The following is a 22720-nucleotide window of genomic DNA, read 5'->3' as shown; positions in this document are numbered from 1 at the left end:
CATAATTTTCCTTTTTCCATAAATCTCGTAATTCTCAGTTCCTCCTCTGCTATCAAATCACAAAAGAAACATCATCTGCTTGCAGACAGACCCACACCCTGTCTTTTCAGGGATTACCACTTTTGGGGGCCAAATGGATTTTAATCTTCAAACATATTATCTGGGATCGCCTTCAAACATATCTTTTTTTTTCGGAAAAGCCATAATTCATTTTACATGTTTAATAGAAAATCTACAGAAGAGGAAGGCTGGCCAAAGATACCAAATGCATACTGTTTTGCTAACATTTGAAATGAGCCTGGAGGAGCGAGGAGGCTTACTCCTGCGATTACATTGCTAAAAACCTTCCTTCCAGATGCAGGCCTGGATGGAAAGATGTCTCATCTATTTTACTTAAATTTCCAACCTGCTGGCACGCAGCGATGGCTGATCAGCCAGTTTCACATCAAATGAAAGAGGCCTGCGTATTTCACAGCAGAAAATAACCCTGGAAAAATCCAAGGCAATTCAAGGAGGCAGTAAGACAGGCTCTGCCAGCCCTGCAGAATCTGCCGCGTGGAGCCTGACCTACACCAGCCCCCTCGGGTCACTTCAGTGGTTCCGTGAGTTATAAAAATAGCCAGTTGCTTTCATTACAGCTCCACGCACGTGGAAAGTCTTATCCAGCACTCTCTAATTCTGCATACGCACCTTCCCCTCTGCGCTCTTGTGCAAATACCTAGAAAGCCACCCCGGAGCCAGCAGCTATGGCTCAGTGGAAGAAGAAGCCAGGAAAAGCGGTGTCACAGCTTTACGAGTGTGACATTGTCCAATGATTGCCAAATGCTTTTGTGGGAGAGCTGGAGATCGGCTGCGACTAACTTGAAAACTAGAGAAAACCTTTCTTCCATATTGAAGTGAGCCTGAACAATCACCCCTAGACAAGAGGTAACGATGATCATTGACAGTTACCCATAATAAGCTAGACTTCAGTGGGAATTTGGTACCTCTTAAGATGTAGTCCTAGAAAAAAGCCCAATTGATGCAGCGTCCTGCACCACGCCCAAAGTGGTGTGCTTTGTGCCTCACACCACCATTTCCCCTCTGTCCTGCACACACATAAATACCTTTTCCAAGTTTAAACCTATTTCTTACCAAAACCAGATAAGGTCTAGCAGAAGCTTTGCTAGTATGTTCTGCTGCTTGTCTCCGGACACGAACACTGAATTTACATCCATTCTCCATCTGCTCCTCTTGATGGAGCTTCCAGACAGGTCTGCAGGAGAGAAGGCTTCCCTGCACCATCTGTGCTGCTCTGGCTGTCGGAAATGCTCTTCCTCCCTCAGAGATACAGGGTTATCTCGGTGCTTGGGCTCAGTCTACTCGATTAGCTGGGCTCCTGCTGAAGCCAAAAAGGGCTGAGAGTAGCTTCCCAAGCCAGGGTATGCTTCAGTCCCAGGACTGCCTCCACTCAGTCATCATCTGACACTGCAGGAAGCCATAGCCCGCCTTTTTTGGCTGAAACACCAGGATCGTGATGGAAATATGAAAGGAAACATTTTTCGTTGCTTAATTTAACTAACAATCAACTCTAAATTTCATCCATATTCCTTTCATCCTTCCCATCTCTCCACGCTGCCTCTTTCCAGTTTGCTCTGAGGGGGTCCTGTCTGCCGCGGCATCTGGACCGCTCCCGCTTGCACGGATCAGCCCGCGGCCATCCCCCTTTTCTCCTCATCTCACAGCGCAGCAGGCCCCGAGCGAAGTCAGAGCATGTTGTCATGCAAGGCGGCACGAAAGGCATCGGTAACAATACATCGCTTTGTGCTCACTGACAAAAGCAGCGAAGATGTATTAGCTTCTGAAAACACGGGCACTAAACGTCAGCCCATCTGGTAGTTTGGGACAGGCAGAGGAAAGCTCAACCCCTGCTCTTGGAGGGACAAGATCCAACAGTCATTATTCTCTTCCCTCTGGGAATCAAAGGGAGCATTCGTAAAACTCTTGAGTAACATGTTAAATCAAATGCATTCCCTGCAAGGATTCTTTAAGGCCGTTCCATTCCCAGGAACATCCCCCATAACTGGGGACTAGCAACAGGAACGGGAAGGGAAAAGAGCAACCCAGAAGCACTCAGTCCTAGCTCGTTTCTCGCTACACCAGGATACACTCTTAGTTAAAATGCAGCTCGTTTTGCCCCTTTCTCCAGCCTGGCTTAACCAATCATTTGACACATGCACTCTTCAAGGACTGACTTAAGAACTAAGCGCTGCCTCGACTCAGTAGGACAGCACCGTCAAAGCTGCTGGATGTTTGCTGAAATATATGACCTTTATCATTCCAACCATGCTGTTTAATGAAAAACAGATCAGCTATTAAAGCTTCTCCCTATTTCACAGAAAACACACTCTGAAGACCCCTACTAATGTAGGACAAAACATTTATTGCCTAGCATTGCCATTTTAATTGTTATGTAAGAGCTCTGAATTCTCACTTTGCTGACAGCGCTTCACCATCCCCTCCATTTAGGCCTAGAAAGCCATGGTTTTTGTAACTTGCCACACTGAAAAACCCTCATTTTCTCACTTTATACCTAGTCCAAATGAATATAAATGCACCTTAATACTGCTTCTCTACCTCTGCCAACAAAAGCTCCCGTGGCTGTTAATGCCTTCCAGACACCCAGCAGAACAGGCCCATTTGCAGCGCGTCTCAGAAGACACAACTGTCTCCTCGGGATCTGCATGCAGCTCTCCTCCCACTCCCATCCCGACACACATGCTCATTTTCCACCGAACGTTACACACAGCATGGCACGTTTTCCAGATGCATGAGGCAGAGACCTCAGCTGCCAGTGCCTTACTCCCAACAGGGTGGCCAGACTTACTAAAACAAAAGTGAAAAACGAAATGTATTTTGTAAACTAAATGTATTTTGTGCAGTGGCAGCTGTCATACTTCCCCATCTGTTCGTTTCCAAAGTTAGTCTAGCCCCATCAAGAATTAGATAATTAAAATAATAATAACAATGTGCATTATGATAAAGAGCTACTGTAGTGAAGGGGATGCAGGGAGGAAATGCGATGTTTCATTCACCTCGGTACACTCCTGCTACCTTACAGGTGGAAAGATCCCTCCTGCTCATCCACATTTGCTCCTCAAGGCAGGGTAAAGAGATGTTACAGCTTCTCCTGAAACAGATTAACTACCTGAGGCCGTAATGCACAGATGAGGGGAAGCCACAAGCATCATCCCTTTCTCTTGGTTTGCAAAGAAACTTAGCGCAGAGTAGCTGGGCAAAGAAACTTTGATGCTGTACAAAGAAAGCTTCGCACTGAAAAGCAGGCTAAGGCATTCCCATGCAGCAACTGCAGTGCCTGCTACGCACACCCTGTCAATGAATGCGCGCTGACCTAAAGTTTTAGGTCACCAGGTGTTTCTGTGCGTTCACACAAGGTTATGAAGGGGTGTGCACCAGAGCTCCACGCAGTGTGCTCAGTGGTCATACCAAGGCTGTGCCACACATGCGAGAGGAGAGCACAGGGACAGGAACCAACAGCCACAGGCAGCAGAAGGAAGGACAGCTTCTTTGGAGTACAAGAGATGCAAACTGCTTCTTTTCCAGTAAAACCACTAAAAGGGAAGATGAGTTACCCTGTTGTATCAGCTCACAGGATCTCCTCACCCATGGCCATACCCTGGTGAGATCCAGCACCAGCAGCATGAGCTAAACTGGTTGCTGTTTCAGGACAGTCCCAGGCTGCACTGGATTGCTGCAAGTCCAGGTGACACTGCACAGCACGGTGGAACTAACAGACAACCCACCACCATGAAAAGGTGATAAAAAATAGCTTTTGCTTTCCTCACTCACATCCCCAGCTGCAGAAGGGCCTCCCTTGCTCTGTGCCAGCTCTGGAACTTGCCGGATCTCCCTCTGAGTTAATTCCACCTGCTAACCTGGCAGAAAGCTAGTGCAGCTGAAACAAATGAAGTGAATAGAGCCAAGCTGGACAGAAGCCAGCGCTCTAATATAAAGGGAAGAGAGAAAGGAGGAAGGCATGTGTGCACACACCTGAGAGCCGAAAGGAAAAACAGGGCCTCCTCCTCTCAGCAGAGGTATCATTAGATCAGCAGAGCTGTAGGCGTGGGCTTATCCTCACGCTGCTGCAACACTGCTAACATTAAACACAGAGAAAGGGAAGCTAGCACAGAGATCACTACACAAATACCTTGCAAATTATAACAACCTTGCAAATTATAAGTGCAAGACCACTGACAGCTACAGGAGCCAGAGAGTTCAACTGCAATATACTGCTCATCATCACAGGCAAGAAACGAGACTAAGAAGACAGGCTCAAGAAAAATCCCTGTCTGTAGCACAGGGCGTGCTGAGAGCACCAGCAGTCCTGGCAGACACCATTCAGGGGACATCTCCTACCTACTTCACAGACAGACAACAGAAGCAGAACGTAGACGTGCACTCTGTCTTTCAAGGCAGTCTTGCCCTTGTCCTTGCTGAGGGTATTTCAGGTTGGTTGTATCTCCTACCAGCCAGAAAGTACCACAGCACACCAAGTATAAAAATGCCAGTGTCACCTTTTTTTCATTTACCCAAAGGAATGGAGTAATTGCACCCATATAACAATAAGCAAACAAAAATAACGTTGTCCTCTTTCAAATCAGACTGTACAATCTGGTATACAGACAGGAGGAAGGGCTCTCTAACAGCTCTCCTATTTTGCATCGTGGACTTTATTAATGCCTTCCGTATTCTCTGCCCATCCAAAAGCACATGCATGCCAAGAAGGAGGGAGCTAATCTCATGCTTAAAACAAGAATCAAATGGGATGGATGCCATGAGGCTGTACCAATATCTGCGGAAAATAGAGCCCTTCCCACAGTACTGACCTTCCAGCACAGATGACCTTCAGAAACACAGAGAGAGTGCAGTCAGTATGATGAAGAGCACAAGATAACAGACTACTAGTGAAAAATCTTCAAAGTTAAAAAAAAAAACCAAACCACGTCCCCTCCTATGTATACAAAGAACTAAATTACAGTGAAAGGTCCCAACTTGGTTAGTTTTTTTCAAAGGAAAGCAAACACAATTTGACAATATTTACAGTTCAGAGTACAGCATCTTTTATCACTGCACAGCAGCACAAAAACCCACCCACATTTCATCAGATTAATTGCTCTGTTGAGTAGATCTCTGTTAATTACAACTGGAGCCTGACCACTTCAGGACAGGGATTGGATTCATTTCTCTTAAAAGGCTGGTTCCGAACAAAACAATAATACAAAGAGTTCTACAGAGGTGAATCAGAGTAGAAGAAAATGTACTGATATGAAAACATCTAAAAGCTCTCTCTGGTCCAGACTCCCCCAAGAACTGCCACGCACAGCTTTATCAAAAAGCAGCTCGCCATGACTCAAAACAGCCCACCAGCGTACAGTGGTCTCCTCCAGCTTCACATACATGTCTTGCCAATGTGACCTGAGTCTTCTGCAACCGCAGTTCTCACCTCCCCTTTCCAGACTGCAGAAGGCACTGCTCTTCCCCTGCCTCCCAAAATGGCAGATGACCAGTACATACCATTGGGATTAGACGTTACATCATTACTTATCTTTATCTCTGATCATAATCTCTGCCAACCTGTAATTACTACAAATTCTTCTCTGACAATTGTGCCTGTGTGTGCAACTGATGTTCATCTTCCAGATATCTGAACAGTGGCTAAATTCATAGAGCCAGCAAGTCACCAGAGTGTGAAGGCTAGGAAACACTGCAAGAAACCAGCTGAAGAAATCTGCCGATGCTTCCTTTGCCACAAGGAGCTTTGTTCAGAGGTACAAGCTTCCTCATCTGGGAATAGAACAGTGTCAGCCAGGAGACCCCACATTATTGAGCTCTTTCTTGCATTTCACCAGTTCCCAGAAATGCCGCAAGCCATGATCTATGCATAAGCAAAACAACAGCACACAAATCCAAAATCCGTGTATTATTATCTCAAATCTGAACATTAAAATGCTAATACTTTAACACACGGACTTCTGCTGACTACATGCTGAGTCTACTTCCTGGAAGAGCCTTTAAACAGCTCCAGTTTCATATCAAAAGCTAAGTGAATTGACAGTTTGCTTTCAAAATTAGATTGCGAACTTAAAGCAGATGGAATACAATAAAATTAAATGTGATTGTGAGGAATCTCTAACTTGCGCTCAGCCATACTAATTTATGACAGTTTTCAGCAGACCAAATGGAGTTTCAGTTTCCCCTACTATATCACTCAGGGAAAAGAAACGTTCTGATTTTTCTTTTAGGATTGCGCTTTGCTATCACAGAGCATCTGCACAGTTTCACCCTGAACATCCCTGCAGCTTTTTGGCATGTGGATAGGAAAAACCAAATCATATGGTTGGAAACCCAGCAATTGGCAACTTCTGAATCTGCAGTAGCAGGTTCCTGACTAGCTACTCCAAAATCAACACCATTCCTTGTTCCCAATAACAGGAGAACGAGGAGGTCTCGTATACTCCCCATCTCACCTCCTGAACAGGCGGCGCGAGTGGATTCTTGAACTCTGAGAGCGACACTGGGAGGGAGAACTTGGAAAGCATCGACGGCAGGTTGTGGCCCCGGAACTGACAAGAAAATGCATCTGCTAACGGAGAGTAACTACAGAAAAGAGGTAAAGGCAGAAATCAGTTTTATATTTATATCCAGTTATGCATTACTGAAATGCCAATACCCAAATGTAATATTCTCTGTAATGTAGGAAAACAGTAAGGATAGTTTATGGCATGTTACAACCTGCAAAAGTCACCAAGAAGCACATGCACTTTCATCTCGGTGTTACACTAAGCTCCAGTATTATTCAAGGTGTGGAGGGAATCCAGAGGAAAAGAATAAAAATTACAAAAGGGCTGGACCTGCGCACTCTCTGATCAAAGGAACAGGGACTGGGCAGTCAAGAGAAGACAGGGACGGGCAGGATACACACACAATCTTTGAATGTGCACAACACAGATGTGACTGTTCTCCCTGCCTCTGCTGACAGGACGAGCAACAGGACTGATCAGAAGTAAGGGAGAGTCAAGTTAAACGTCAGGAAAACTGCCTGTCTTAGTATTTCCATCCCCAAAGGTCTTCAAGAACAGCACTGCCATATATGACAGACGCACAGTTGTTCCTGAACGACCTCAAGGTCCCTTCCAGCCCTATTTTATACTTCCATCACAAAAGTTTTGATTTAAAACTATGTTCCTATAACCCAGTTCCAACACGCTCTAAAAATATCTCAAAATCCAACACAGAAAGGGCTGCAAATCTTCAGCAGAGCAGAAATACCCACCGCTGCCTCCACATCTTCCTTGCGTTACCACTGCCTGCTCTCCAAATGGCCGCATTGCCTTCTGTCTGCGAGAAGGCATGCAAGCATAACATGCCATCACGTGAAACAGTGCAATAGTGACAGCAACACTACCCTGACTTGATACTTTTGATTAATTTCAGGTGATGCCGTCTGCCAGGTACACAGATAGTCCTATGAAACACACTTATTTAACTTAATCATGAAGGATTTTGGTTTGTAAATGTCTCCATATTGCTTGATACTCAGTGAGCAAGCACACTGAAAATACAAAAGGTAGCTTTACAGGGTAAATATTGCTTCCAGGGCCCACATCACTGCAGAAGCATATTGATCTGCCACGATGCTCCTCCCCACCGCACACAAACTCCTATATGGCTTTGCAAGTTCAGGCACATGCAATGCTTTGTGTTTTGTACAGTCTCAGCAAATTAATATGTGAAGAAAATCCCACTCTGTATCCAGTAAGACAGGGAAGGAAAGCGTATCTGCACTTCTCACCGCTTTGTTGCTACAGTGACTCATTCTCCTTCAACTTACAGACAGACACTGGCGTTTGGAGAAAGCATGTAGACATTGTTTTCACACAGCGGGTAAATAATAATTGCTTTTCCCCAGTAAACGAGATGTGCAGCAAGCTGGAAAACCTGCATTGAGAAAACAGGGAAAAATTAGGGAAGCAAAAGTAAAATTCAGACTCTCAGCTAGAGTTCCATACAGTGACAGGAAAGTCTTGTTTGAGCTGAAATGAAAGAAAAATGTTCCATCCTTTCACCCTGCTTCAGAATAAATTCACGGGTTTCATATAACACGTGGCACATCAAAAAGCATTTGACAAGGTTATGAATTTCCAGAGGTTCGCTTCGTAATTCTAAGCAACTTAGTATTTCCTGCCTTAAAGGAATTTCTTCCAACTGTATCAATAGAAGTTTTGTTACTTTTCATGCCCCAAAACCCTATTTTTGTTTATGCACAAAATGCATTAAGTGTTACACATGAAAAAGAAAATAATCAGCCTCTACTATGACACAAACAGAAAGGAAACCAACACTGCCTTTTTAATGCACCGAGATATTTCAGTAATGAGTTACACCAAGTATTGTAACGTGTTAAACGAGTCAGTGGTTGTTAATGGCTCTGGAAGAGCCACATAAATAGCGTCTACGAGACACAAAATCCAGCCTGTATCATTAGATACATTTAACTTTGCTTTTTTTTTGTGGAGAACAAAACTACAGAAGCAGTAGGGAATTTCCAGAGCTCATCCCAAAGCTACATAACGCCCAGTAACACCACTGTAAGCGGACCTGGAAATTGTATTACAAAACAGGAGCTCTCCTTTCGAGTAAGAGAAGGTGTGGACCAGGATCATTTGGGATGACAAGCTGTGTTCTTCTGCCCTGTCAAAGAGAGCATAGATCGCGTCCCTGGGTCTGAATCGACCCTCAGAAGCATGGAGAGGCTCTCTTCTCTCCCGTATCATTTAAGGCAATCATCAGGCCCAACAAGCCAAGGGCCACTATGACCACGGTCACCCACAGCCACCTCCCAGTGCCCTCACGTCTCTCGTGATGGCCAGTCTCATTCCCATCACAGGCACAAACTTCCCTTTTTGAGGGCTCCTCACATCACCTCGAGCAATTCAGATTTGAAATCTGGTTGTCAGTACCGGAAAGGCATTCGGAAAGAGCTGCGGGCTTGGAGAGACTGGCTTGAACTTTTTGCCCAAGCCTAAACCAGAGCTTCTTCCTGGGACTCTCCAAAGTCCATGCACTGATGTTCTAAGGGAAATCGACTGGTAGGTTTGCTCAAGCTTTCAGAGCTCTTTAGTAGAAAAGATCTTGGCAGATCCAGGGGAAGAAAGGTATTTGGCCACGGCAGCTGTTAAGCTTTCACTTTGGCTGTCTCCATTTGCACACGGACATCAACGTGGCAGAATCAAGACAGACCACTGTGGTCTGAGTCGCGAGTACTCTTTCTTCTGGTTTTAACTACCTAACGGGAAGGCACAGAGAAGGCAGAGCCACCCTTCTCAGAGCAGCACAGGGACGGGAGGCAACACACACAAGGTGGAAGATGGGAAATTCCCACTACATCTGAGGAAAGTTTTTCACTCTGATGCTGGTGAAATGCTGGACCAGAGCCCAGAGAGGCCGTGGGAGGTATCCCTGGAGGCATTCAGAATTCGAACAGACAAGTTCCTGAGCCGCCTGCTTTCATGGACTTTGAGCAGTGGTGTGGACTAGAGACCTCCAGGCACCCAGCGACCCCACAGCAATCTGTGATTCGGATGTGGCTGCAGGACTGTCAAGCACTGTCGCTGCACTGCTGCCCTTCATTTCTCCAACCTTTCCCCACGCTCTAAGGCCCGCGCTTTCTCTGTGTACTCTGCTCACACGGAGAAAACAGATGCACTCGTGTACCACAGAAACCCACTGGCACACAGATAGAAAATGTCTCATGAATTAAAAGAATTTCAGCTGCTGCTGACAGCTCCCCGTACCTGCAGCAATGCCAAGTCAGCATCTTGCGCCAGTTGCTGCAAATTCTTCACAGCAGAGGTAGTTTTAATTACTCTCACCAGGGCAGGAGAGCAGTCCAACGGGAGCTCATTAAGCAATGACTTCTCATCATTTAAAAGTAATAAGGCATGGTAAGGCCTGCAGGAAAAAAAGGAATACATTTGCACAGTAAACTGCAACTTTTCCTGAAGGCTTATTCCCAGACCATGATACCTGGGGTCAATCTGCTGGTACAGAAGAACGCCTAATACCATCCCTCTGCTGTAAGTGGGTTCAGAATAAGCTTATTTTTACGTCACAAGATAAGATGCTCCCCATAAAAAGGGGATAGAAGCTTATATGGCAACTGGATGCCCCAGTGACTTGGAAAAAATGACTGCACTGTGCTGGCATACAATTAAGCCTGGAAAACTAGTCTGAAAACTGCTCATCTGCATTACTGAAATACAGAATGGAGTAAGAGAAAGGAAGAAAGCATTAATTAGTTAATTTTGCAGATAAAAAGCTGTAAATATGGAGAGCAGGATGTAAGATATCACAGGGCGTGTGCTCTCTTTCTTCTAAAATCAAAATTACTTCTGGGTCAACAGATTAAAATGAACACGATTCCTTTGATTGGAAATGGTGCAGACCTCTCTTGCAGCATCACTTCAGTACAACCACCTAATGTTAACACAAAGGCTGCAGCTTCACATCACCCTGTACAAAGCAGCAGCACGGTACCACGGCATCAGCTTCTGGGAGTCCTGTCTCAGCCCACGCCCCCACCACTGCTACAGCTCAGTGTCACATCGTCCTCCCAGCTGTGCCAGCACAGACACCTGCGACACTGCACTTGGAACTGGAGGAAGGATGGGCCGCACTCTGAAGGACAGAGCTTGCTCTTACCTGATAGATTTCAGGCTTCTCTCAATTGCTTCAGGGGGTATAAAGTTTGTGGCAACGTAATGGATTTTATGAGGCAGGCAGAAGCTCACTTCCAGCCAGTTGTTGATATGTAAACGGACCACCCCTGTTGTGCAGAGACTAAAATAGGAAGAAAATAAATACACAGAACATTTACCATGTATTACAAATGAAAATAGTGGTCTAGAGTCACTCCTGCACAGGAATCACATCAGGACAAGAAAAGACTGAATGTACTTTGTCTACCCCAGAGTGGCTGAGGACCAGCTGATTCCTTAACTTGTACTGACAGAGCATTATCCCCTACAAAGCTCTGAGGGGATTTGAAAGACTTCACCCTACTGATCTTCTGCTCCCTCTGCTCCTAACATGGCAGCAATATCTCACGTTAAAAGAGTTTCTTGAAGACCTACTGCGAGGCACTGGAAAATTCCCAAGACCAGAGCTGCAAAGGGCAAAGATGAATTGGGCGCAATATTTTCATCACCAATTTCCATCTTTCTTTCCAAGGAAAAAGAAAAGGAGATACCTGTATGTGGCAAGGGGTGTTACAAGCAGCACATTTCCACAATACCCAAATCCTTTTGTTCTACTTAGGTTGTCTGTTTCTGACTAACGTGCTTTTGCTTGTCACATGAAATCACAAATAAAATCACAACCATGCTTTTTAAATGTTTTTTTTTTTACATTCTAGGAAACCACAGAGACTAAGCTAAGCCTTTAAGCTGACTTCAGACAACAGGATGGGAGTGGAAATGATGGACATCTCAGGAATGACAATAAAGTCTGACCTGTGTTCAGGTTGTTCAGCCTGAAAGCAACTCTAAGCCTCTTTTACTGAAAAAAAACCCAGAAAGCTGGGAGATTAGAGCAATGAACGTCATTCAGGTACTTTTACAGAAGTCTGTAAATCTAGAAGAAGATTAAATATATCTGAATAGGTAACTATATTTACTTAAAAATGGGTAAAGATGCCATAAGGGTAGCATACCATAAGAAGCTAAGCTAGCACCACCTTGCAAACCGGCAGGCAGGAAATGGCGGCCTGGGAACAGCTCTGCAGGACCCCGCCGGGAGGAGGAGGCAAGGCCCACCACGTCTTTTCATGTAGACTGAGTTAGGAACACATAGAAACTTCCAAATCAATCTCAAGCAAAACCTAATCTTCTCCACACTGGAGAAGTGAATTTCTCAATATGTCCTTTAATTGAAAACTTTGCTCCAAAGTAATTTTTTTCGGCCTAAAATAAGTTTGAAAATTCCAGTCTGAATTTTAAATTCAAGTGTGTTGAGACTCGCAATATGACTTTTGTGTCAATAACGCTCACAAATTTCCCCTCTACACAAAACAGATTTAAAAACATGCCAGGAACAGGCCGGGAACAAATACATGTCTTAGAAACTCTTTATGTGGTGATTTAAACATTTATACCCAGCATTCAATTGTAGGCCACAAACTGACACGCTTGTTTTCAGGTTCATCTGGTTGTATACAGCGTTTAGAAAGACCTGAAAATTCAGCTTTAAAACAAAAACACCGGGTAGCTTTGGCTGCCAGCGTTAACTATTCACCAAACCACAACAGAGCGGTGAGAGAGCAAACACGGTCCCGTCCTGCCTCCTGCATGATCAGACTCATGAGGGAAAATCCCACTGGAGACAACGCTTCTCAAAAGCAGAGGCCATGGTTTTGTTCTCAATTCTCACACTGACCTCTGAAAAACACTGATTTTTCAAGTTGCAAATGGAGCAGATGCTACATATGTTTTCCTTTTTATAAAAGGAGTGAAAAGGATGAATCTTCTCTCTCTGGCACTACCACCACCCGAGCAGAGGCTCCAAACCCTGAAGGAACATGCAAAGCATGGCAAACACCTCCGTTTTTCTTGTGTTAAATGCTGCAACTCCAGTAACACCGCTTATCCCACCAGGCATACACCAAACTGACAGATAAAGCTGGATTCCCTCAAAATACATCAAGGCATCCTGAAGCAGTAGTTACCCACACCAGCTACTAGGCCAAACACTCGCAAGAGTATTTTATGACAATAAACGAGCGGGTCAAGCGAGTCAAGAGACTACACGGAACCACTGGGGTTGTTAAAACAGATTATTGAAAAGAAGCAGAGATACACGAAAAGATGAAACACTTGCAGGGATATTTTCCCCACATAGTTTAACATTCAGGAAACAGACAAAAATACAGTTGGTTCCTTTCATTCTTTAGTCCAAGTGCACCAAGGCAGAAGCTTTAATTACATAATTACACTTTCCACAGCATAATTTTGTCTACAATGCACTATACAACAATAGCCTGGAATTAAAGACAAGAAAACCAGATTTGCTGTTCTGATGTGAATCGTAATTTCATTCTTCTACATTTGCATTCAACTCTACAATTTCAAGCCTTCATTATAGCTTTATGTACATGATTTCTCCTTCACCTGCCCCTCCTTGGATGGAAAAAAATTTAAGTCTTAAAAATTTGACAAGGATTAAGGTACATCCTCCTGCAGCAATGTATGTGACTGCCCTTAGCCCGCCAACAGAGTTAAACAATTTCACCAATATATAAGCAAAGATTCATGCAACATGAAATACAGTCAAGTCACAGAAAGTGTAGTTCAGATCCAGATTTGCCTTCATTTTTAGATTCCCCATGAAGTCATCTATTTAGCAAGCTTTTTACTGTGAGCCTCACAAATCTCCATGAGCTGGCCCCAAGCTCCTTGGCTGAGGACCAGCAAACCAGAAGCCACCTTCTTTTAGGGCAGAAGCAGAACAGCAAAAACCAGCAACAGAGTAGAATACCAAGAAAACAAGTTTTCAAAGTCACATTACGGAATCACCTAGCTCCAATTCTACTTGATTTTTCTTAAACAACTAAAATCGTGGAGCAAACAGTCCAAGAAGGTGCAGGACTGTGGGAAGGTAAGAACACTGCATCGGCTGCCTTGCACGCCGTGAACTTCATGCACACAATTGAAGTAGCTGCTGACACAAAACCCAGAGTTGCACAAAGCATTCAACGGTGCAGTAGGTAAACCAGGAATTTACAGAAGGCTCTCTTTTGCTCTTTGCTCCTTTCCTAACTACTCTTCACAATTTATGGGGATTTTTTGCAGTGTTCCTGCACCCTAAGCTTTTTCATTGAGTTGACTTTTTCACTGAACTATCTGTTGTAATTCCAGAAGCTCTTTGCAGAGCAGTTATGTACTCTATAAGGGCTGTCTGGCCTTACATGCATTACTTTACATCTATCTATACGGAATTTCATCTGCTGTCTTATCAGACAGTTAACTAGGACCCAGAGACCTTGCTGCAACTTTTCGTTTTTCCCACAGACTTCACGAGTAACTGGGCAAAAATAGCTTCATTCTCCAAAGTCTTAACTGCCTATTAAACCCTCAAAGACATTCCATTTTATCTCATGAAAACTTAGTTTCAACACTTTTTTTTTAATCTCTGCTTAGATGATGCATGATGAGTGATACTGAGGGATACATAGTGATGGATTAGGATACTACGAGGGGATATCATAGGCTAGAATTGAGACAGGGAGAAGTAAATAGGAAAAAGCTGTTTAACGTCTCTCCATCGTAAGACCTATGAAACATCTCACAATACTAGAAGGAGCAAAGTTCAAAAGAAATAGGAAGAAACACAGAAAATTTTTAGGCCATGGACCTCCTTATCAGAGGATGCTGTGGTTGTTAAATATTTACTCTGGCTCACAGGATCGTGGACTAATTCTGGGAAGTGAGATCAACTGAAAGCTATTGAATATGCAGAAACCACCTCCAGAGCTGCAGGAAGGTGGGGAACATTCTTGGGAATATCACGGCTCTTTTGTTCTATTCTGTTCTGCCCCAAACAGCAACTGTGAGCCACTGCCCCAAAATGGGAACCCAAAAGTTGGCCAATATCCTACAGAACTGCAGAGATTTGTTTTTTCATAACTATTGGCAAAAGAAAGACAATCCCACCTCACATGTTGTAAGAGAGTTATGAATTTTTACACACACCTGATTTCATGTCTATCGTATTTATATTAGAAATTAATAATACGTTATCTAGTTTGGTGGAGGTGAGCTTGTAGCTTTGCAGTTTGTTTATTTTTGCTAGAGGTTGTGACTACTTAGAGCTTTGAAAGGGTTTCACATGTCCGTGTAAAGGACACATTGACCACCCTTTGGTCAAATAACTGGCGTTGGTTTATACTTTACAGTACAGCCACACAAATCACATCTAATAATTCATTAAATCTCATATAATTATTCTACTTCTCCGTGAGCTGCTGAGATAGGCTAGATCTACCAGTCAGTTCAAATCCCACCAGGCTAAAATTGTATAAAGGCTCTTTGTCTATCAAAAAGAAGAAACAAACAATCCAGTCCTCCTCCAAAACCTCTCCATACTTTCGCTTTTATTCCCATATAAAGCTAAGAGAAGTTTGCTAAAAACAGGCAGGCAGTTAGTTAGTATCAAGCTAACATACCTGCAGCTGCAGAGAAAGCTTGGTGAAAGCTGTCTTAATTCCCCAAACTGAAACACTGGCTTAAAAGAGACGCTCATTGCAACACTGCTAAGTTTATCAGCACCAGAGGTACTGGCAACTGGACTTCTTGGTCCTAAAGCCATTGCTTTTCGCTTGACAACACTGCTGGAGTTTGGGGACAGGATGAACAAAGACTCTCAAATCTGTTTTCTGAACTAATCAAAAAGAAACATTCTAGTTTTCTCCATTAGAGTCAAGAAAGGTCCCAGGAACTAGATGTTGATTACCTCTACACTGTCCATTTAATAACACCCCGTTATTACAGCAGCAATAGCACTACAGTCAAGATGACCTGGCTATTTATCGATTCCTGCCTTAGAAAATATGGGCATTTAATTCAAAACGCAAAGGACATTTTGAACTATAAAAAGATTCATACACTGTGGGTTTGTACAAACCAATTTGCTACGGGACATGTTGGGTCTTGCCTGAAATACCTCAGCACCATCTACAGGAAAGCAAGGGCTAGGCAGCAGCTCTGGAGCAACCATCATCGTTCAGGAGGCCTTCAACTGGAACTGCAGAAATCAGCAGGCACCAGGAAAAGCTGGCTTGACCGAATCTCAGATGGAAAGCTGGGTTCCCATCTGCAATTCAAAGTGCTCTCTCCACTTTCCTATGCTGTTCCCCTGCGCCAAAGGCTATGCCAGAAACCTCTGTAAATTTAAAACAGCACATTGTCACTGCATGCATTTGAAGACTTACCCTTCCCAGCAGTCTTTTCTCCTCTAAAAGAAACAGACCAAATCTTTCAATCTTTCCTTTTAGGTCATTCTCACTCCTCCACACTCTCTAGGTGGCCCAAATCCTTCTTGAAATGTGGTGCCCAAAACTGGATAAAGTACTCATTAGGGCAGGGGATTTACAATCCCCAGCAGGACTGGTTCCCATCTTACAGACAAGACTTTTATTTTACGGATTCTTATCTATTTGCCTTTTCTGCAACCCCCATGTCACTTGTGACTAACCCTTACTTCATAAAAGACCACACAGACTTCACTCCAGAGCTGTTGCCACTGAGGAATTCTTCATCTTTGAGTTGCAGAATAAAAATCCTATTTCTAGACCATTTCTTCTACTTGACCAAAAAATTATTTTAATTCTATGCCTGCCCAGCAAGGTACTACTGCAGGTGTAATAAGCTTATTTCCTATTCTCTTGTATGAAGCATTAATACACTTCTCCCTGGCTCACAACGCCTAAACGAGGGAGACACTGCCTTATTTTACATCTGGACGGCAGCACCAAAGTGTGTTTGTCCCTGGTCAGTCTATTCCTCCTTATTTCATGGAAAGGGTCATATCAGCACACTCCAGGAGCACAGGTTGTACGTTCCTCCAGTCACAGCTAAGTGCCACAAGATGTCACTGTGTCACTGAAATGTTTGGAAACAAGATCAAGGTTTGCTCAGTCACAAATACATACCCCTGGAGGAACAGAGAAAAGTAAGCAGTAGGGGAAGTTTAAGAGCAGAATTACAGACTACATTAAATGTGCCTTATTTTAAAATTTAGTACCGGTTTTGTGAGAGTTGTATTGAAAAATACAGGCTGAAATTCACAGCTCTTGAACATAAGGAAGGACAGCTTATTACAAGTTTTTATAATGTGCTTTGCAATTATTAAATTATTTTGGCTCTCTGTGCCTCACCTGACAGGGCTTTGCAATTATTCCTTTGCTACAAAGGGAACTGCAATCTTACGGAGGCTAAAGGGTTTGTCTAGTATCATACATATCCTACAATGTGCTCTACAGTCAACCAAGGAACTCAAAGAGTACTTCTCCCAAGCCCTGACAAACACCCTAACCAAGGGCCACATCACTCTCCTCCTCACCAAAACTTTGTCAGGTCTTTCACCGAGGGAATATCCTGAACGAAGGCATCTGCTCTGCATGAGGAGTCAGCACCGACAAGCCGTCAGAGCAGAAGTGCGCTGGAGGAGGCTGGTGCCAGCTCCTGCGAAATTCAACACTAACTCCACGCTCCTTTGAAATCCTTGCCAGAAGTTTTAATCCAGTCAAGAAACAGCATGTTACACTTTCCATTCTGCTGAAAATCTCGCCACCTAATCCAAACTCACTGTCCAGACATGCAGTGTAACCAAATGAAGCCAGGGCAGTATGTGATGCAGCATTTTTCTCTTAGCTGCAGGTTTAGGGCAGCAATACGATATTCATTTTATGACACTTTTCAATTCTACAATGCACTTGTCGTAATGTGCCTCTGTGTTATGGGAGAAAATAATAATTCTTAAAGCTGTGACAGATATCAGCAACTTTTAAGAAACACAATGTATCCAAAGGGAGACCAAGGTAAAGATTAGGATAGCAACTCTGCAAACATTTCACCTGACAGCTAGCCTTCACATCGCTCCACCTGGCCTAAACCCAGATCCCAATGGGTCAGCAGCATGAAGAGGTGGATCACATCCTAAGGAACAAGGGCACGAGGTTTCAGTGAGACGCAGCATACTGAGAGCTGGGAAGGAAATGCCACTTACCTGTCATATGTCTCTTTGAGATCTCTGGCCAGTTTGCACTTGGGAAGGATGTGGTGAAAAGGTGACTGCGGCCCTTCTGTGGCTACGGAAAATTTCAGAACAAGAAAGCAAACAACTGATTTCAAAGCAAAGAGAGTTTCCTCTTCCCCCAGCAGGTATCAACTAATATCTCAGGGATAGAATCCAGATCTGCTTAATCTGCAATTATCTTTCAAACCTTTTAAAATAACTCAAGTTCCCTGCTAAAATAATAATAGTGAATTATTGCCAACTTCTTCTAAACCTCAGCTCAGTTAAGCACATGTAACTGTGAATTTGACCAGTGATTATTTTAAGTGTTTTTTGTTTTATACGTGTTAGTTTTAATTTTTAATGCTTGTGACAAGATGATGCATCAATGTCCGAGAGATTTCACCTTAAATAGTAAACATTATTGTAGTAAATCGCTCTGAAGTGCAGTCTATAAAAATGCTCTGTAACTATTTGCTAGCCACGGTAACAATACGTAAGAGTAAAGTTTCCACAGAAGCCTGGTGACTCGGCACACAGCATTAAAGCACGGGAAACTTGCTCTAGGTTGGGTGAAGCAGGCTCCATATGAGTTCTTCCATCTCAGCCTGCCAGGCAGATCCAAATGTGACGGTTCAGTGCACATTCTCCACTGATCGCGCTGAACTGCACTAGCAAGGAAAGGAAACAAGCTGCTTCACTTCTAAAGCTGACATCTCTGCACAGGGATAGTGATCTTGGATGAGGCAAAACGAAGTCAAAAGTTGTCAGAATGCTAAAGAGCACCAAAACTTGTTCATACTGATCCCCACCACAAAAGATGTAAGAAGGCATCATCAGCACTGTTCTGAAAAAGTGTTTCTGGACAAACATGTTCGTGCACACTCACTTTCTGACATGGCAGACACTTCATCCTGAATAGCCAAGATCAGCTTAGCCTCCCTGGTCAGGTATTGGCAGCGGCGCTCTTCGTGCTGCAAGACTATGGCGATTCTTCGGGAGAGGTTGTGTAAGCAGTTTATCACGGATGGATCTGCGTTGGCCTACAGGCAACACAGAAAGGAAACAGGTCGGTCATTCAGTCGCAATCATGTACATGGAACTACAGTGATGGATAAGTAATCAAAATCATTATCTTAAGTTGACACCAAAACTCAGTCTCTTTGGCAACTGGCAAAAGAACAGAATTTTCTCTGACAGCAACAAAGCAGAAGCTCAGTCCAAAGTTAAAGAGAAGACTCAGGGATTTGTCTGAGACACTTGTCTATGTGCATCAAATGAACGCAGCACCTGGAGTACAACACTCCTATGTTTTATTTTTTCCAGTTGTTACTGGGCTCTGCTAGCAGAGAGACCAAAGAACTCAATTTCACACAGCAAGAAAAGAAAGCATCAAGCTGTTTGCGAAGGCAGAACATCACAATGTTCAGGTTAAACTCACTGGGAGTGTAAGGACGGCAGTGCCTTTAACACAGCCCGTTCTCTCCACGTTGCTGCACTGGTGTTTGTCTTACCCACTGACAAGACAGGAACTAGGCAAGAATTAGCAGCACATGATCAACAATTTGATCCTACACCCGGATTAATTTGGATTTAAGTTTCCAAGTATTTAATAAATATGGCTTATTGCTAACACTGCATTCCTGCAAGTCCCAGAATGAAAGTGCTAGAAAAATCTATCGTGTAAGTACAGCTGACACGGGGGGGCTGAGTGGCTCCAGCCACTGCTGGAGCAGCTGCTTCACGTCTGTTAAGACATTTAAAGGAATTTATGGCTCTAGCAACTGATAACTTGGCACGTAAACGAGCAAACCATGAGTCATCATTTTTGGATCCCACTGTTCTTGCTGAGTCACGACACGTTGGTAACCCTGATGCTTAAACACAGCAGGACCAGTGCTGATTATAGCACTTGGGACTTTGCCTGCTCTGTCTGCCCACTGCAGATGGACTCTCCTCTTTATCTCAGAACACCTCCACCCACCCTCTGCGGTGCATTACACCATGCTAGGAAAAAAATTTCCACTTGCTTCTGGCCCGGCACTTTCCAGAAATCCGACAGGACTCTATGAACCAAGTGTCCCGTTTGGCAAATATGATTCAGTGCTGCACTACACACACGACTACATCAGTATCAGCACAGCGCCAAAATGAAAAAAAAAGCAAGTTTTCCTAGGAGAACTACTAGAAATTAGATTCTAGAAAAATGTGGGCTAGATACAGTATTCATTGTACTTCACTAAGCTCTTGTGAATGAAGGAGCATCAATTTCAACAACTCTGCTTCCACACAACTCAATACGCACGAATGTTTGTGTTTGCACTCGCATCTACACACACTTACCTACAACCGAAGCCCGGGGCTTTACCAATATGCCAAAACATCAAAACTCTTGAAGCTAATGTCTCTTAATGTGTGAAATCTAAAATTAACTCCAGAATTGCAAATTTGGCACTTCCTGACCTGTGAATGTCCCAAAGTACAACACTGGATCCCCAGCAGAACTCAGTGAATAATTTCTTGCTTGCTTCAGACTGATGGCTGGAATAATTGTCTTTTGTGAAACATTGCTATTCAACTGAGGACAAGCCATCCAGACTGTGGTCATGTCCATGTCAGTCGCCACTGGCAGGCCAGCAGTAAGAACAGTACTAGTGCTAAAAGGGGGAAAAAAGGTCCTATCACAAGCAGGGAGCTGGAGGCTTTTAAATCATGACATTAGAGCCAGTTGAGCAAAAATCAACCATTTCCATAGACAGCTATTCCAACTCCCTCTTTCATTTTTAAAATGTTTCTTCATATGCGCACACGCCACAAAAACAATATGATTGCTCCACAGATGCAACTTGTGGGCTGGGAAGAGAAAGCCAGAGCTCAGAAATCAAATAATGCTTGAACATAATGAAATTTGTACAGTTTTACACCCTCTAATTAGCCAAGCCAGGATCCCTTAACACAGATACCAACATCTAGTCAATAGAGCAGGCCTGAAAAAAATTCCAAGTAAAAACTACATATTTGCTCCGGCTTCTTGCTGAGTATTAAAATCTACTCATTCTTCATGTGTACCTTCTTCTCATTTAGAATGTTACAGCTGTCATTCCCTGCCACTTTCCCTTTACAATGATCTCATTGCTAAGAGGAGGCAGCTTTCAAACACTGTCCACTTAGTTATAAAAAAAGCCAAGAGGTGCTGAGCAAAGGCACACATCTCTGTATCAAACAGTGCAAGTAAGGGCTCAAACCAGTGCTGTTCTGAGCCAGAGCCAGTTTCTGAATGACTCTGCACTGAACAAGCTTAGGTTGACCACAGCCATGGTGAGGACCCGGCTCTTAAGGCTGGCCAAGCGTGAGCCACTGTCCACTGGGCGCTTAAAACCAACAACTCAAGAAAATGTCCTGAAGAGAACAACTGTATTGTTTTCCACCAGGATGGAAAACTTTCCCACTTGTCGTATTCTACATTGTTTAGGTTTGTTGTTTCAAATTAAAATATCCCCATGAAATCAGGCACTGAATGTTTTACAGGAGGTTACTGGAACGTGAGCCTACTGCATTCTCTTACACATCCGAAGCACATCCCACTGTCAGATGGAACAAAGACAGTCCTTACCCTTAGCGCAAAAACCACGTTGAAGAGAATCATGGTGGGCATCTCTCTCTTTGGTGATGGATCAGTTTTGGATACCTGAAAAATATTTTAAAAATCCCATAGGCTACTGTCAGTTGGATCCAGTAACACAGGGAAAAGAGAAAAAAAAAAAATCTAACTCAGTCACATAACAAGTTTGCTGAGAAAACAGAGCGGACAAATCAAATTATACCATCAAATTTCACTTGTAAAAAACAAAACTATGACTTTTTTTTTTTTTAAGTGTCACAGTTACTCTACACCACCACTTTTTCCAGGAAGCTCTGAAGACTTAAACCAAAGCATTTTGGTCGTGATCATGGAAATGAGTATCAGTTAAGGTAGCAGTCTTACTAGGTGTCTGTACTATTGCATTTTAGCCTCATTACGGACCCTACATTTAAATTCCTTAGCACAATTGTTATATATATTAACTAAAGAGAAGCACTTAGACTTCTTATCCCAGGCCACACCTATTCTTTCCTTTCCTAAAATCCCCATGTGGATTGTGTCATGTTACAAACTGTTACTTTTATCAGAAAAAAAAAAAAACATGTTCTCTAACTACAGTACTAAAATAAAAGGTTTGATTTCCCCTTCCTGCAGGATTTCAAACACGTTCTCCACACCTCCTCTACTGTTTTGCAGCAGAGAGCTTTATCCCTAGTGCAGGTACAGACTTTCTTGTGGGGAGGAAGAGTGGCAGCCAAGACCAGCAAGTGGAATTTGCACATCCGAGCCTATCAGCTCTGAATGGAGTGAGCATCACCACAAGATGGAGCACAAAATCCAGAGGACTCCCTCTAAGCTCCCCGCTGAACATCCATCCAATTCCAAGTGAAAACAGCTATAACCTGACAGGCCAGACACCCCGCTAACCTAATATTCACCCCTCTGCCCAACTGAGACGCGGCAAACACAGAGAAGCTGGCAAAAGCAGAGCTGCATCCATCCCTCCTGGCAGGCCCCAAGCATCAGCAACGAACTGCTCAGCAGTGAACTCTGAAACCTGAGTGCTTTCGCTCAGCAGTCTTAAAAATTAGAGAAACTAAAAGAAGTGATACATATTTTTGTTTTTTCTAAAGTGTACGTGAAGTTCTACCAAAAAGGCAGTGATGGGAGGGCGATAAAGCCAATTCACTGTGTTTATTTGTTCTGGAGTTCCAGCTTCCAGGGTGTCTTGTGAACTGCAAGAAAGGCTCAAAAGCAAGTCAAGTGCCAGGACTGATCATGTTCCTTCCT

At 43.6% G+C, this 22720-nt stretch overlaps 1 protein-coding gene across 17 annotated transcripts in view; it reads right to left on the bottom strand.

Moving 5' to 3' along the window:
• The window catches only part of NPRL3 (NPR3 like, GATOR1 complex subunit), a 47430-nt gene that overhangs the window by 8884 nt on the left and 15826 nt on the right, over positions 1-22720 (bottom strand). For 16 of the 17 annotated variants that reach the window (XR_015260186.1, XR_015260185.1, XM_086759542.1 and 13 more), the window contains 7 exons: positions 21461-21535; positions 18737-18890; positions 17839-17920; positions 10762-10899; positions 9855-10011; positions 7892-7998; positions 6528-6657 (listed from right to left, as the gene is read on the bottom strand). Coding sequence is in view for 15 of the 17 variants with exons in the window: in XM_086759542.1 (XP_086615668.1) it covers positions 6528-6657; positions 7892-7998; positions 9855-10011; positions 10762-10899; positions 17839-17920; positions 18737-18890; positions 21461-21535 (843 nt within the window). In the remaining 2 variants the exon portion in view is untranslated. The remainder of the gene's footprint in view (positions 1-6527; positions 6658-7891; positions 7999-9854; positions 10012-10761; positions 10900-17838; positions 17921-18736; positions 18891-21460; positions 21536-22720) is intronic. The other variant, XM_086759539.1, reaches the window with a different exon arrangement.

This window comes from Chlamydotis macqueenii, chromosome 15 (genome assembly GCF_036417535.1).
Source record: "Chlamydotis macqueenii isolate bChlMac1 chromosome 15, bChlMac1.mat, whole genome shotgun sequence".
Lineage (NCBI taxonomy): Eukaryota > Metazoa > Chordata > Aves > Otidiformes > Otididae > Chlamydotis > Chlamydotis macqueenii.
This window is presented reverse-complemented; position numbering and strand designations above follow the sequence as displayed.